Source organism: Scyliorhinus torazame, chromosome 3 (genome assembly GCF_047496885.1).
Source record: "Scyliorhinus torazame isolate Kashiwa2021f chromosome 3, sScyTor2.1, whole genome shotgun sequence".
Taxonomy (NCBI): Eukaryota; Metazoa; Chordata; class Chondrichthyes; order Carcharhiniformes; family Scyliorhinidae; genus Scyliorhinus; species Scyliorhinus torazame.
In genome coordinates this window covers 103,681,958-103,699,600 of record NC_092709.1, presented here as the reverse complement: position 1 = coordinate 103,699,600, position 17,643 = coordinate 103,681,958, and the positions used below count along the sequence as shown (strand labels likewise).

At 44.2% G+C, this 17,643-nt stretch overlaps 1 protein-coding gene across 5 annotated transcripts in view; it reads left to right on the top strand.

Moving 5' to 3' along the window:
- dclk2a (doublecortin-like kinase 2a) overlaps positions 1–17,643 on the top strand; it is a 528,903-nt gene that overhangs the window by 354,750 nt on the left and 156,510 nt on the right. For all 5 annotated transcript variants that reach the window (XM_072496080.1, XM_072496079.1, XM_072496083.1 and 2 more), the window contains one exon: positions 12,934–13,028. In XM_072496080.1, the coding sequence (XP_072352181.1) occupies positions 12,934–13,028 (95 nt within the window). The remainder of the gene's footprint in view (positions 1–12,933; positions 13,029–17,643) is intronic.

Below are 17,643 nucleotides of genomic sequence, written 5' to 3'. Positions count from 1 at the left end.
CAGAATTGGCTGGTCGAAAGAAGACAGTGAGTGGTAGTGGATGGAAAGTATTCCGCCTGGAGGTCGGTGACTAGTGGTGTCCTGCAGGGATCTGTTCTGGACCTCTGCTCTTTGTGGTTTTTATAAATGACTTGGATGAGGAAGTAGAAGGGTTGGTTCGTAAGTTTGCCGATGACATGACGGTTGGTGGAGTTGTAGATAGTGTCGAGGGCTGTTTCAGTTTACAACAGGACATTGACAGGATGCAGAGCTGGGTTGAGAAGTGGCAGATGGAGTTCAACCTTGATAAATGTGAAGTGATTCATTTTGGAAGGTCGAATTTGAATGCTGAATACAGGGTTAAAGGCAGGATTTTTGGAAATGTGGAGGAACAGAGGGATCTTGGGGTCCACGTACATAGATCCCTCAAAGTTGCCACCCAGGTTGATAGGGTTGTTAAGAAGGCGTATGGTATGCTGGCTTTCATTAACAGGGGGATTGAGTTTAATATCCGCGAGGTTTTGTTGCAGTTTTTTAAAACCCTGGTTAGCCCACACAAAATATTGTGTCCAGTTCTGGTTGCCTCATTATAGGAAGGATATGGATGCTTTGGAGAGGATGCAGAGGAGATGTACCAGGATGCTGCCTGGACTGGAAGGCATGTCTTCTGCAGAAAGGTTGAGGGAGCTAGGGCTTTTCTCACTGGAGCGAAGAAGGAAGAGAGGTGACTTCATAGAGGTGTACAAGGTGATGAGAGGCATGGATAGAGTGGATAGCCAGAGACTTTTTCCCCAGGGCAGATAGGGCTGTCATGAGGCAACATAATTTAAAGGTGATTGGAGGAAGGTATCGGGGAAATGTCAGGGGTAGGTTCTTTGCACCGAGAGTGGTGGATGTGTGGAATGCACTGCCAGCAGAGGTGGTGGAGTCAGAGTCATGAGGGACATTTAAGCAACTCTTGGACAGGCACATGGACAGCAGTAAATTGAACGGGTGTAGGCTAGGTTGATCTTACATTAGGATAAATGGTCGGCACAACATTGTGGGCCGAAGGCCCTATACTGTACTGTCCTATGTTCTATATAGCCCAGAAATCCTGTGCCACACAAAGTCCACAGTTTACAAGCCTGTGTAACATCTGGCCAATGTACAAAGCATGCAGCCAACTCAGCCTATCGAATTGAGGAACATGTTTATGTGACTTAACATAAGAACAGCATACAAATGTGCTGAACCCAACAGAGAATTCAAAGATATCAAGACCGATAATGTCACCCGTGACACACCCTGGTGTGCTTAAGGTGCTGAGTCTTCGTGTCCTCCTATCCCCACTGCTGGCAGTGACATTGGAGACAGCCTGCTGACTTGCTGCCGTGGTGACTTTGGCAAGTATCCTCTAGCCACCTGTGCCTGAGTTGGCTTTCACTGGGAAGGAGCATCCAGCCCTATGATGGGCACTCCTCAGATGTTGCAGCATCATCAGATGGAGCCGCCACTGGCAGAGGACTGCTGCTCTTGTCCGGAGCAGCCTGAGAGGAGCCTGCGGAGACAACAGACAGAGGTCACAGCCAATGTGCTGGCTTGCAGGCCCGAATGCAACTCCTGGAACCCCTGAGGGTGTCCCTGAAGCAGCCTCTCCCCGAGATGTGCGATTCTCTCAATGGAGGAGACCATGCGCTTGGTGAACAGGGTCAGCACAGTTCTCATGTTCTGCATGGACTGCTCAATGACAGAAGCACGCAGACCCACATGGATCTCCTGGACTTCAAGCATCTGCCACCTGATGGGCATTTCCAGAGACTCATCTGCCACCTCTGGCTCGGTATGGGCTTGCTCTCCAGCGGTGCTCCCACTGTCGACGCCCTGGGACCTCTCTGCCTCTGCCACTTCCTCACATGAGTGTGATGTGCCCATCACCCCATTGCACAATTTGCAGAGCCGATGACTTATGGTTGTCTGTGCTGGTGCTTGGTTCCGAGAAAGGGTATGATGCCGGTGCAGGAACAATATCTTCCCGGGAGCTTAATAGGAGACCCTCACGATAGCAGGCTGCTCCTGTGGATGGAAGGAAAACTATCAGTAAATTCAATCATCAAAGTATCTATGCATGCTAAACAGGCTGAGGAGATAATAGAGACCTGCTGCATGGTGCCATGTGCCTTGGAACTTCAATGGGCACTCTGGCTACAACAGCCCACTTTCAGATGACAGAAACCCATAATGTTTCCAGTACCTGTGGCACATGCATCTGTGACCTGCACTATACCTGCATTCGAGGTGCCTGCCTCACCACGACCAGAGCAACAAGTTGGCCAGTGGCGCTCCGATTCCAGTGCATCATTTTCATGCTTTGTTAACACAAGCAGATTTGGGACTCCCCCACCAATTCTGTGGTGCTCTGCTACATTGTGACTTGCCTTCTCCTGACACACTAACCCGGGTGATCTCCTCTGCCGAGGCCTTTTTAGGCAGGTGGAGCAGCCTTCTCTTGCCGTTCCTGGGCATGAGAAATTGCACTTGGCACTGACCCCCACCAGGACTCCCAGGTGCTCATCAGAGAACCAGGTGGCAGAGTACCCACCCAACCTGCCCACCCACCTTCCAGGGCTGAGGCCATGACTGCAGAATAAGGACAGTTATTGGAATCCATCTGGGCAGCTCCCTCTGCCTCCCGCACAGCTCTTGGCAGCCTTCAGGGAGCTATCCCTTCTTAGTCATAGATTCATTGAGTTTTACAGCACTGAAAGAGGTCCTTCTGCCCATCACGTCTGTGCTGACCATCAGGCACATAACTATTTTAATTCCAATTTCCAGCACTTGGTCCGTAGCCTTGCATGCAATGGCACTTCAAGTGGTTATCTACGTATTTAAAGGTTGTGAGGATTCCTGCCTCTACCACTCTTTCACACAGTGAGTTCCAGATTTCAAACACCCTGTGGGTGAAATGGTTTTCCTTATATCCTCTCTAAATCTCCTTCCCATTACCTTAAACCTATGCCCCCTGGTTATTGATCCCTCCACTAACGGGAAAAGTACCTTCCTATCCACCCTCTCTATGTCCCTCATAATGTTATGCACCTCAATCAGATCCCCCCTCAGCCTTTCCCTCCAGGTAAAACAATCCCAGTGTATCCAGTACCTGTGGCACATGCATCTGTGACCTGCACTCTTACCTTCATCTGAGACCCCTGCCTCACCACGACCAGAGGGGCAAACTGAGTTGGCCAGTGGCACTCCAGTTCCAGTGCATCATTTTCATGCTTTGTTAGCATAAGATGATTTGAGACTTCCCCACCGGTTCTGTGACGGTCTTCTTTTAAATCCCCACGCTGTGCGAACCCAACTGACTGACACGGTTCACATTGGGCGGGCCTTAATTAGCCACCCAGCGTAATATTGCATTAACAACATGGCCTTGGCCAGGAGCGAGCTCTTCCGGCCTTGCAAATTTTGTGCGCACCCGAGTGTAAAATTGAGGCTTTGCTTTCTATTTTCCATTGCTGAGTTCTTCATTTTGGTTGTAGTGTTGAACTACTGTGCTAAATGTATGCTCAGCACAGAAAAGGAATAAAGCAGGAGGATGAATCACAGGAAGCTAGCTGAAAAGTAATATATTTTAGAAGAATGATGAGCTGTACACCCCATGGGACATGAGACGATGGGAAACAGAAGATCTTTGCCTTAAAATTCCAGTGGGTGGGAATAATTCAGTTTCTGGATTTTGGATAATATTAAATTAACTATGTTACATATGCACATGAGGAATCCACCTCCCACCTGTAGGTATTGCAGCATTCTTGGACCTGCCACTTCAGTGTGGATGTCGCAATTGATGAATCACATAGCAATGTGATGATCCACTCTGCATTGATAATCACAGAGTGTAAATGCCACAGCAAAAAGACTTATTGCCAGCATTCCCAACTTTTGCCTTTTCAGAACCATTAAGCCCATTTAAGTTTATTTATGACTGTGGCTGGTTATCTGTTATTGCTGTTCCTCATTATGATATTATAGCTCATTTATTTATATATTCCAGGAACACCACAGTTACTAAACAAATTAGAATGTAACAAGGCAAAGCAAGGCAGTCATTAAAATCGCTAAAATGTTGTATATTTGTAGTAAACTGAAGAAACTAGAATTCCCTGTTATTGTTCTGGCTCACACTGTGGCTGGAGCAATCAAACGTCCTCCCAATTATATTAGTGTTCGCCTGATCCAGTGACTTGGTTGCTAGACTGTCGTGAAGTGTGGAAAATGTTTCCACCGCACAACGTGAACCAGGAGTTAAAAGTGGTCCTTTTAATCTTTTTCATTCAGTTTGTTTCTTTACTCAAATCTGGTCAAGAAGACCCATTTGAAAATATTCTTGGCATTAGTCAGCAGGTTAAAATGATACTCTACACTTTTTCCCTTTAAGGTTTCAGGATATAATTACTGCATGGATTCCTCACATTCCTGCTGTAATTTAGGAAGAGGATTAGCAGAAATCCCGGAGAAACAGCAAGAACAGCCATTTCTGTGAACTCTCTGGGGCTTCCCTCAAAGTTACTGCATGATGTCGGCGAACCCCTGTGGAAATCCCAGCTGATTACCTTTTAGAGTTTTCCATTGATTTCTTTGAGTAAGACCCAACATCTTTATTCACCTTTTAACTGCTCACTTTAAAAAGCAGATGTTTAACATTGTGGGAAACTTTGGACTAATTTTTACCAAATGTTTCAGCAACATTTAATCTTAAGTTAAAGGATTTGAGAAAAATCAGTAACAGATACTAACTCCAACCATATTAACAACTGCCTCTGCTGCATCCCTCCTTTCTACTAGCCCACAGGGCCAATATTTCTCTTCCTCCATCCTAGCCCTGAACTTGCATCTTTCCCTAGTTTCTTTCCTACCTCCCCTCGTGCCCTTTCTGAATTCATTTTGTCCATGTGATCCACCTCCTGCTCCCTTGAATGCATTCCCACTAAACTGTGCGGAGTCTGTACGTTCTCCCCGTGTCTGCGTGGCTTTCCTCCAGGTGTTCCGGTTTCCTCCCACAGTCCAATGACGTGCAGGTTAGGTGGATTGGCCATGATAAATTGCCCTTAGTGACCAAAAGGCTAGGAGGGGTTATTGGGTTACGGGGATAAGGTGAAAGTGAGGGCTTAAGTGCGTTGGTGTAGACTCGATGGGCCAAATGGCCTCTTTCTGCTTTGTATGCTCTATGTTCTAAACTGCTGACTGCCCAACTTCTGCTCCTGGTCCCATGTTAATTGTTATTGTTAACGGTTCTCTCATTTCTGGTCTTGTTCCACCATCCCCCTTTTAAATTTGCTGTCATCATCTCTCATCAAAAACTCAACCTTTGACCCAGCACCCTCCACAGTCCTTTCCTTTCCAAAGTCCTTAAATGTGTTGCCACCTCCTAAATCTATTCCTGTCTTTCCCAGAACTCCATGTTTGAGTCCCTCCAATCAGGTTTTACCCCTCCCACAGCACCAGAACGACTCTTATCAAAGTGACAAATTACATCCTATGTCACTGTGACAAAGGTAACCTATCCCTCTTCATCCATCCCAATCCGTTTACTGCCTTTGACATAGTTGACCACAGCATCCTCATTCCATGCCATCCAGCTAGATGGGACTGCTCGCATCTGGTCCAATGTTATCCAACTAATCGTAGCAGTCACTATCAGTAGCAATGGCTGCTCGTCTTTCTTCCGCACTGTTGCCTCCAGTGTCCATGGTCCCTTTTATTTCCCATCAGTGACATCATCTAAAAATGCAGTGCTAGCTTTTACTTGTACACTGACAACAACTAACTGCAACTCACCACCATATCTTTCAATTCCGGGACCGATGAGGGGCTAGAACTGGGTGAAACTCCCACCTCCCGCACAGAAAATGGGTGGGCCCAGGCCTGCAGCGGTTGCACCGTGCAACATGGCACCTCCCACAATCCACAGCTGCCACACCGGGTTCACGCATGGCTGAGACCACATGTGTCCCGAGCCACCGGGAACTTGGCCCTTTGGGGGCGGAGCATTGTGGGAGTGCCGACTGATGATGTGCCAACACCGTTGCAACGGGCCGTGACATGATGATGCCATTTCGGAGGGGGTGGAGCATGGCTGACCAGCGTCAAACTGGCGCTGGCCCCAATTTGGGTGTCAGAGCCCATTCCCTACCCGATCACCGAACACGATTTCGGCGTCGGGCAACGGAGAATTCCGCCCATTGTTTTTAGTCGCTGCTCCCAACCCCATTCCCCCACTTCCAATTATGTCCCTCTCCCTGGAAACAGTTTGAGGCTAAACCAGTCTGTTTGAAATCTTGGTGTCATAGTTGACCCTGAGATGAGCTTCTGGTCCCGTATTCGTACCATCACCAACACCACCTACTTCCACTTCCATTACATCTCTGGACTTCCCCTGTCTCTGCTACTGAAAATCTTATTCATGCCTTTGTTACTTTTAACCTTGACTATTTCATTACTCTCCTGGCTGGTCTCCCATCTTCTATCCATCCTAAACGTGAGATCCTCCAATACTCGCCTGTGTCTTAACTCTCACTGAGTCACGTTCACCTATCACTCTGTGCTCACTGACCTACATCAGCTCACGGTCAAGCAATGATTATGTTGAATTCAAATCACGCCATGGCCCACCGCTACCTGGCTCTATAATTTCCTGCATTAGGTCTGCACTCCTCTAATTCAGGACTGTTGCCCGAATTAAATTTCTCTACCTGTGGTGGCCAAACCGTCAGTCGTGAAGGCCCTTAGTTTACTCCACCTCTCGACGCGCTTTCATCCTTTAAGAAACTTCTTAACCTCTGTGACCAGAATTTTGATTATCTGACCCCAATATCTCCTTGCGTGTCATATTTTCTTTTATAATGCTCTTGTGAAGCCCATAGGATATTCAATACATTATATAAATATAAGTTATTGTAAATTACAAAAACAGGTTACATAAAAATACAGAGGATTAAGGAACAATCTGATGGAGGTGTTTAAAATTAAAAGGATTTGATAGGATAAAAACAGAGATATTGTGCAGAATAATATGGCAGGGGTAGACAGCCGCCACCCACCCCCTTTATCATGGGGGTGAACTCTGGGGTGCACGGGAAGGTGGTGCGATGGCATCCACCCCATTTTACATGCCCCTGTGGGGAACACGGCCAGAAGATAACTTTGAGCCCATTAAGTCTGCACCAACAAAAATTAATCTACACTAATCCCACTTGCCAGCCGTTGGCTCATAGCCTTGAATGTTATGGCATTGAAAGTGCTCATCCAAGTACCTTTCAAAGATTGTGAGGTTTCCGGCCTCAGTGCGGGTGGCACGATGGCACAGCGTTATCACTGCTGCCTCACAGCTCCAGAGACCCGGGCTCAATTCCGGCCTCAGGTGACTGTGTGGAGTTTTCACTTCCTCCCCGTGTGAGCGTGGGTTTTCTCTGGGTTTGGTGGATTGGCCATGCTAAATTGCCCCTCAGTGTCCAAAAGGTTAGGTGGGGTTACTGGGTTAAGGAGATAGGGTGGAAGCGTGGGCTTAAGTAGGGTGCTCTTTCCAAGGGCTGGTGCAGACCCAATCGGCTCAATGGCCTCCTTCTGCACTGTAAATTCTACGATTCTAACTACCCTCCCAGACGGTGCATTCCAGATTCTCTTTAGGTGGAAGATATAGGAGGGATATCAGAGGTAGGTTCTTTACCCAGAGAGTAGTGGGGGCATGGAATGCACTGCCTGTGGAAGTAGTTGAGTCGGAAACATTAGGGACCTTCAAGCAGCTATTGGATAGGTACATGGATTACGGTAAAATGATATAGTGTAGATTTATTTGTTCTTAAGGGCAGCACAGTAGCATTGTGGATAGCACAATGCTTCACAGCTCCAGGATCCCAGGTTCGATTCCGGCTTGGGTCACTGTCTGTGCGGAGTCTGCACGTCCTCCCCGTGTCTGCGTGGGTTTCCTCCGGGTGCTCCGGTTTCCTCCCACAGTCCAAAGATGTGGTTAGGTGAATTGGCCAATGATAATTTGCCCTTAATGTCCAAAATTGCCCTTGGTGTTGGGTGGAGGTGTTGGGTTTGGGTGGGGTGCTCTTTCCAGGCTCCAGTGCAGGCTCAGGGGGCCGAATGGCCTCCTTCTGCACTGTAAATTCAATGATAATCTATGATTAATCTAGGACAAAGGTTCGGCACAACATCGTGGGCTGAAGGGCCTGTTCTGTGCTGTATTTTCTATGTTCTATGTTCTATGTTCTCACCACTCTCTGGGTGAAAAAAATGTTTCCTCAAATCCTCTCTAAACCTCCTGCCTTTCACCTTAAAATTATGCCCCCTTATTATTCACTCTTTAATTAAGGGGAATAACTGCTTTTAATCTATCTTTTCCATGCCCTCATAATCGTGTACACCTCAATCAGGTCCCCCCTCAGCCTTATCTGTTCCAAAGAAAACAACCCGAACTGATCCAACTTCTTTTGATAGCTTGAATGTTCCATCCCAGGCCACTTCTTTGTGAATCTCCTCTGTACCCTTTCTGGTGCAATCACATCCTTCTTGCAGTGCGGTGATGAGAACTGAACTCAGTATTCCAGCTGATAATTCAGATAATTAAATAATCTAGCGATGAATCAAAGATTTCCAGTGATGGGGCTATGACTATTTCCTTTGATAGCTTGTTCCACTGTGGGATTGTCCTTGGGAAAAAAGATTGTTGATTCACTGTCTTGGAAGCAAATGGGGTGGGATTCACCATTGGCAGATGCCGATATCGTAATCGGTGATCAGACGGAGAATCCCTTCCGACGCCCAAATCGGGGACGGCGCCAATTTGACGCCCGTTTTCTATCCTCCGCCCCCTCTGAAATAGCATTATCATGTCGCGGCCGCACACCGTTGGAACGGTGTTGGCACGTCACCTAAAGGCCCTCCCCCGATCCTCTGCCCCCAATGGGCCAAGTACGCGACCGCACTGGGGATGTATGGTCTCAGCGGCCGTGTGGCGGCTGCGGACTGTGTCCAATGCTGCCACAGTCAGCCAGGAGCCGTGCTGCTGGCTGGAGGGCCTTCCGCAAGGGTTGGGGAGACTGGTGGGGGTTGGCCGAGAGTGGGGGGGGGGGGGGGGGCGGGGGGCAGTATTTGGCAGGTCGGGTATTCAGCCCCTCGTTAATATTCATCCAATGTTTCACCTATTACACTGACAGAGTCACAGAAACCGCCTTCTACTTCTGACTCCTATCACTGCCAATTTTGCAGCCAACTTGCCACGTTACCCTGGATCCTATGTGATTTTACATTGTTTATCAGTCTCCTATGTGGGACTTTATCAAAAGACTTTGCTGAAAACCAGACAAACTACATAAATTGCCCTACACACCTGGTAACCTTCTCAAAAAACTCAATCAAATTTGTTAGACATGACCTTCCTCTGACAAAGCTATGCTGACTGTCCCTGACCAAACCTTGCCTCTCCAAGTGGAGATTAATTCTCTCCTTCAGAATTATCTTCAATAGTTTCCCTACCACTGATGTGGGACTCACTGGCCTGTAGTTCCCTGGCTTATTTCTACCACCCTTCTTGAAAAGTGGGACCACATTAACTATCCTCTGGCACCTCCCCTGTGGCCAAAGAGGAATTCAAAATTTGGGTCAGAATCCCTGTAATTTCCTCTTGCATCTCCCACAGCAGCCTGGCATGCAACCCATCTGGACCTGGGGACTTGTCCACTTTTAAACCCGTTAACACTTCCAGGACTTGCTCGCTCCTTATGTCAAACTGTTCAAGGACCTCGCAGTCCCTCTGTCTGAATTCAGTACATGCATCCTCTTTCTCAACAGTGAAGACAAATGTGAAGTACTTGTTTAACACCCTACCAATGTCATTTGGCTCGACACACAGATTGCCCCCTTGGTCCATAATGGGTCCTACTCTTTCCTCATTATCCTCTTCCTCTTGATATACTTATGGATGAACTTGGGGTTTCCCCTGATCTTACCCACCAGTGCTTTTTCATGTCCCCTCTTTGCCCCCCTAATTGTTTTTTTGAGTTTCCCCCTGATATACTTATGGATGAACTTGGGGTTTCCCCTGATCTTACCCACCAGTGCTTTTTCATGTCCCCTCTTTGCCCCCCTAATTGTTTTTTTGAGTTTCCCCCTGCACTTTCTAAACTCCACAAGGGTCCCTCTAGATTTGCTCCCTTTGTACCTGTTAAAAGCCTATTTTTTCCTTCCCACAGTGATGAATGTAGGAATTTCAAATATATTGCATTATAGGTATTTGGTGCAGAAAGGATTAAAAGCCTGGGTTAGTAGTATTTTTAAAGAATCCTGGGTGGAAAGATTTTGGGAGCCAGTTGTGCAATTTGACCATCGTAAAAACTTGGGCTATTGGGATGTTGTTTGGATTAAGGGTATTACCTGTGGAGTTAATTAGATTTCAGCTTGGTAAAATGCTGTAATTACTGGAAGGAGCCACGTTATGAAGCATTTTGCAGAAAAGCAGTGTTAGTTGAGTGTTAGCTGGAGATGTAAGAATAAGTCAAACATCTCAGTTCAGTTAAAAGATATGTCTGTAGCTAGATTAGCAATTTTGTTACAGGCAGTTGAAAGAAGTGTGATTAGAAGGTGAGCTAAAACAAGCTGAAGCACCTTCTGAAGAAATACAGCCAGAGTTTCTGCATGGTTCTGGCAGGATTCAGGTATTTTCTCTAAAACAGTGTTAAAGATCTCTCTTTCTCAAAGTAGAGTATCTAGGCATCTCTGTAAAGCGGGTATTCCTGGCTGCTAACTGTATTTAACAGTGTATTGAGAGCGCAGATGTTTTAAAAAATTGTTTGAGTGAGAATAAAGATAGAAGTTAAGGGTTACTGTATTCACTGTATTGATTAGCATTGTTTAAGGGGTAATTGCGAGATATTTTCTGGTGTAGTGTTAAAGATATTTTAATACTGTGTTAGTAATAAAGTTTGTTTTAATATACCATATCCCTATTTTTTTGTGAAATCCTCACAGTCTTAGAAAATTAAAAAATAAAATATTGGGGTTTCTGTCCAGTATCATAGCCACTGTTGGGGTCTGGTCTGGGATCCTAATACTATCCAGTCCTGAATATTCCGAGGCATCCAGGGTTCTCTGAACTTGTAGCTCCTACATTTCAGCTGATATTTTCTCTGGTGGGGAACTTTCTCTCACGGGGGAACTAAGAACAAGGGAACACAGTCTTAAAATTACAGCTCAGCCATTCAGGAGAGAAATAAGGAAGCACTTATTCACGGAAAGGGTAGTAGTAGAAATTTGGTGCTCTCCCTGTAGATTCTAGGTCAAATGGAGCTATGAAATCTGAGTTCAATGGAATTTTGTTAGATGAGGAATTAAATGAACATCAAGTAAAGGCAGTAAAGCAGAGATGAAGTGCAGGTCAGCCACAATCTAATTGAATGGTGGAGCAGGCCCAAGGGGCTCAATTTTCTACTCCAGTTCCTAATTTACCTGTAGTCCATTGTGCCTGTGAAACTGGCTGATTGACAGCTCTGTGCTCAGGGACCTCTTTAGGTTGTGATAAATGTAAAACCCAATCTTTGATTCACTGAAACCACCAGGATGCCACATTATTGTAATGAGACAGATGAGGAAATGCCAAGTAGAATCGACACACTTCCCACAAAAAAGGAGGAAGAATCTGATGAGCATTCATTATTGTTCTCATAGGAATGCAAGACTTGTTAGATGGGGAAAGATCAAGGTCCATCCTGCGTGCCTTCTATCAACCTGCTAGTCACATGAGACAATGATAACTGAGTTATTGGCAACTGTGAAGTTTTTTCCAAAGTTTATTATCTGTTGTTTATTTAGGTTTCGTTTATATTCTGCTTGAAATCACTGCTTTCTTTAATATAATCCCTGTGGTGCAAACTTCTAGTTTGTAATTTTAAATTTCAGTTTTGATCTTTATACCTGGAAAGGTTGATGAGTGGAATACACTGTCGACCTACTAAGAATGTTAACTGATCCCTTAATCTCACAGTTCATATTACTGATGGAAAACACCTTGGTATGCCACTTACATTTGGTTCATGGAAAACTGGGCAGAGACTTGTTCATCTCTGATGTTGCAAAATTCTGTTTGTGTTATGTGTTATCACCGTTGACCTCTCATAGTTTTGCTCGGGGACAAGGAGAAGCAAATTAAGTTTTGGTTCTCCAGTCACCTAACTGTCACCCTAGGCAGTGACTCTAATTTCAGAAATTCTCCTTTACACTGCGAAAAAAATTCCATTTTCTTTGTAACGAACACAGAATAAGTTGTGGAAATGGGAAAGATAACTAAGGCAACTTCAAAGCCAATGCACAAAATGGTCACTGCCTTATTAAGTGAAGTAAACGTAAAATAAATTATTCCAGAAACTCAGTGGTCTTCATCAGTAGGCTCGTAGCAAATTGCAGACTGCTTTAGGCCAAATCAAATTGTCTTATCTTTTGGTATTACTGCAAAGTAAATTGGGCAATGGAAAATGGGCTATCAATTTGCAATGAGCCAATTGGTGATACTAGGAAAGACCAATTTCACCCTTAAGGTTTATGAAATATACAAATAGAGCTGCTTATAATATAAAATAAAAACAGAAAATGCTGGATAAACCCAGCAGATCTGACAGTATCTGTGGAGAGAGAAACAGAGTTAATGTTACGAGTCTGTATGACTTCTTCAGACTCGATTTTAGCTACAAAACCTGGTTGGCCCATTATTAAATTTTGGGGATTGGCATGTCAAATAGAAATGTTGGCCTATGTAAAATAAAAGGCCCTGTTTTTCCTTCACTATTTGGCAATGTGAAATTTCTCACTATGTTTAAAAAAAAAAAAAAGTATTTGCTTTCTACCATGCTCATTGTGTTCTGGTACTTCTGTTCAGATTTTCATGATATTTAAATTTTACTTTCCGGTGCACAGTGAATGGAACTCCAAGCAGTCAACTATCAACACCCAAATCTACAAAATCATCCAGCTCCTCGCCGACCAGCCCTGGCAGCTTGAGAGCTCATAAGGTAAAAAAAAATTCTCTCAACATACTCATACATTAAGTTGGCATTTACAGTGTCCAACAAAGAATGAGAGAATGGATGAAGAAGGTTTGTTTTTTTAAGAGTTGTCATCTATATCCAATAAAGCTTTGTACTTCGGAATGTACAGACATTGTTCTGTTGGTTCTCAGGGGCCTATGTTTCTTGAGTTTCACACTTCTTTTGCCATACAAGCTCTTGAACCAAGAGGAGCTGCCACATAGAGGTTCCAGATCTCAAAGAACTGTTCTCCATTATTGCCTCTTACAATGTGACTGGGCATACACGTGAGTGACCTGAGCTCCAACTATCCACTTTTTTGTACCTCTCACTGTTGGTATAATTGCGGGTAAAAGCCATGGTGAATTGTGACCATGAACTAACATTCGCCACTCTATCTTTGTAGAGCCTTTCATAATAACTTTGGATGCTGCAAGGAATGCCTTCTCAATCATTGGTGTTAGAACACTTCAGTCTTTCTTCTCCCTTGTCCCTCTCCTTAATGATCTTGATCCCTTCCTCTCTATCATCAACCAGCCCATTCTAGTTTTGGATTAATAAACATTGTTAAGTCCGTGACCATTAAATTTCATGAAAACAGTTTCAAAATTTAAACCAAAGAAAGGAAATTAGAAAGCAGTTGATGATAAAAATTCTGATCATTATAAATCAGAAGGAACCAACTTAATTTCATTGGAGACTTTTATCAGGACTGGAACAGAAAGTAGTGTTGATAGGGTCGGATGAAGCTCTTTAATATTGCACAATTGGAGATTTAATCCCTGAAATCTCAGTATTTTAACAACATTTTCACCATTTATATCTCAAGTTACTGATGTACTTCTGTAAACACACACCGGAAGTTTTGGTTTTTATAGCATTATGTTTCTAACACATACAATAATCCATTTTCATTCTGAAAATAAATTGTAAATTTCATATTTAACAATTTATTGGGCCTGAAATTGTTCTGTGGAGAAAGTGAAAAACAGAATTAGAAAAGTAGGTGGGACCTAAGATCAGGTTCCTACCCTGTTGTTTGTGGAGTGGGGAGTGAAGGGTATCCTGCTGTAGTAAGATAGATTTTAGCTTTTCCTGTTTGGATGAAATGAATGAGGGAAAACCTGGTGCAGAGGAACGCACTTGGGGAACAGAATTCATTTAATTTATGCACCATTGCAATGAATGAACAGAACATTTAAAAGATAATTTAACTGAGTGCATGTCTCCCCGCCAGGTTTCCCTTCCTTTGTTTCCCATTCTTCAATGTACCATTCTGCATCAAAACGGTGAACAGGCAGCTTTTTCCAAGTATAAGAGTATATATATCCATTTTATAGTTGCTGAAATGGATCCAGGATTTTCCCCTTCTGCAATCAGAAGGTGATGATTTTCCACCGACCTCATCTTAATAGACAGCAAATCATGAGCTGGCAAGCTATCTTATCAAATTATTAGTTTGTTTCTTTTCATCCGAGTGAAACTCACTAGTCTCCCTTTGCACTGATCAGGGATTGCTGTATAGGGAATCTTGGTGAATGAGTGCAATATTTATTTTTACCACTGTGTGTTGCTGCTTTCAGGGGAGCCCATTTCCAAAAGCAGCACCTCTTTACATTATAGAGGTGTAACCAAAATCTAGCCTGTCATTTCTGTCAGCACTGACCATAATGGGGATATTAGCTGCAAATGGCAAATGATCCAGTGTTTGAAGAGTTCATATTGAAACCAACAGTAAAAGTGTCAAATTCAACTATTCTTCAAAGTATACTGAATTACACAGCACTGCAACTACTTATTATGTAGGCAGTGGAATTCCTTCCAAGAACAACATCCATCTGACTGAGAACAATTGGGTGTGAAATGTAAATCTAGAAAGTGACACCTTAGGAAACTGAAAACATGCTATTATCGGTGAGAGCATTCATTAGTATTGACATTTAATTATGCGCTGTTCCTTTGTCTCAGTTTTAAGGCGTGACAGCAGGATATCTTATCTTGATTTTAGTGTTTGCTGTGTCTTTAAATAACTGTTTTGGTAAAACAGTTTGTAAAAAGAATAAAAGAGATGTTGATAAATGTCAGATCAATCATAGCATACAAATATAAGCGTGCAACAATCCTGCGGTACAATCAAAGAGCCCACATGAGTTGTTTACTGTCGTACATTAAATAGACCAACACAATTTATTGGTACTATCTGGGTACTGAGATTATTTTATCAGCGATCTTGAGTTTTCTTTATCATGCCTTTTTTCACTCTGTTGTGAATGCTTTCAAACCTACTTATTGTGCTGCATTGACAAATCTGCCAAATTCTCACCATCACCACAACCTTAAGCTAGCTTTGTCAAAATTCAGAATAGCAATTCAACCTTTCAATCGGTGCAGTTCCAATATGGCTAGTTGCTCTATGGTTGGCATTTTCTTGGTCTAGCATTTCTATATAGTTACAGTGGTCTTTGAATTGAAAGTCAATTCACTTGAATTACTGAGTAATTCTAATGTTTTTCACCTTTTAAACATGGCCATAGGGCAGCATGGTGGCGCAGAGGGTTAGCTCTGCTGCCTCACGGCGCCGAGGTCCCAGGTTCGACCTTGGCTCTGGGTCACTGCCGTGTGGAGTTTGCACATTCGCCCTGTGTTTGCGTGGGTTTCGCCCCCACAACCCAAAAGATGTGTAGGCTAGGTGGATTGGCCACGCTAAATTGCCCCTTAATTGGAAAAAATGAATTAGTTACTCTAAATTAATTGGCAATTTGAATTGTGTTGGTCAATTCAGCTTATTAAATCATTTTAACTTTTCAAGCCAAATTTGACTTTGAAGAATGAGTAATAGATTCTATTATAACATTCTCATCCAAGAAACGGGGTACTAAGACCTTTATAACATTACATTTTCACATTCAATATCATGTGATAGGCTGCAATGATACTGTAAGACATAACTTAATATCCATTATTCTTTTCTTGGTAATAAGGTGTTTCAGAAACACTTTTAATGCCTCTTAAGACAGGATAATATTTTCTTAATCCTGCCATGTTACTGCCTTTATCTGATCCACTAGTGTCAGCTGATTATATGATTATCCATGTTATTGTCTTTATTTATGAATGGCAGACAACCTCAAACAGGATGGCTGCAAACCACAGCAATTCAAAAATTGTGGCATCTACCTTATTTCACTACTACCAGTTACTGGGCACTATTATTAACCAAATGAAAGCTCTTAATCCCAAACTGATGTTGATCATTATTGCATTGTATAGAAGATTTAGACTTGCTGACTATATGACTGAAATGCTCTCAGGCCTGCCCTTTGCTAATACTGTTTGATTATTGATAACTAGAGGAAACAGAAGATTTTGACAAACTTCCAGCTTTTCCCATATTTTTTGTTCTCCATGGACCTTTGTCTTTGCAGTTTGGCTGAAGTTCAGAGCAGCAGAGACCTCCACTTTCCTTGTGGGCTCATGGAAACACACCTACGTCCCTTGTCCCTCACAGGCAAAGTAAAACTTTGTTGCATTAAATGGGCCTCTGCTGGTCCCGCATCCTCTACCCATTGTCCTCAGCTGGTGGGAAGGTCACAACGTGTTTCCTCACTCGCACCGTGTGAATGCAGTTAATGTGCAATGACTCCTTTGGACCAGTAGATGCATATTTAACAAGGACTCTGCTAGTTTCAGATAGATGTCTTTCCCACCAGCAGGTAAAGGTGACAGGATTCATATGGAACGTTGGTCATCCAATTGATTTTAGTTGCCCTTGTGCTCAGTTTACTGCAAGCAGATGGAGTTAAAATTGCTCCAATATAGTTCACTGGAAGATGGGGAGGCTCTATGAAAATCCCACCCTCAGTGATTTGGAGCCCAGCATGTCCATTACAAAAGATAAGTCTGAAGAATTCACAACCACGGGACTTCCGGTGGTGACTATGAAGGAGTAGGTCGCACATTTGGTGGCTCCCGCTCTGGCTAGACATTCGGACCTTTCCCCACGACTTTTTTTGCGTTTTTAAGCGCTGGACTTGAAGAAGCAGTGGACAAGTGTCTGGTGTATATATTGGTTTGGAACAGAGAGCCCGAAGGGATCGAAAGGGAAGAAACAAAAAGACAGGCTCGAGCTGGGTGTTGGCTGCAGCAGCGGACAAGACGGCCGGTGTCCAGACCCCTGGGGCTTCGGCCCAACCATCAACGGAGGAGCTGATGCAGGTTATCCGGGAAGGCTTCGCCAGACAGAAACGGGAATGTCTGGACCCGATTAAGGAAACAGTGGAGAGGATGGAGCGGAGGTTAGATGCCCAGGACCGGACGATCCAGAAACTGGAGAAGGTGCTAGCTGAACAGGAGGAACACCAGACGGTGGTGGAGATGGAGGTGGGGTGCTGAGGGACCAGCAAAAAAGGCTGCTGGAACAGATAGAGGATTTGGAGAACAGGTCCCGTAGGCAGAACCTAAGGATTGTTGGCCTCCCGGAGGGGGTGGATGCCGGGGAGTTTGTGGCGAACAAGTACCAGAAGCTGCTGGGAGATGGGGCTTTCCCCCGACCGTTGGAAGTGGATCGGGCGTACAGAGCGCTGGCGAGGAAGCCACGACA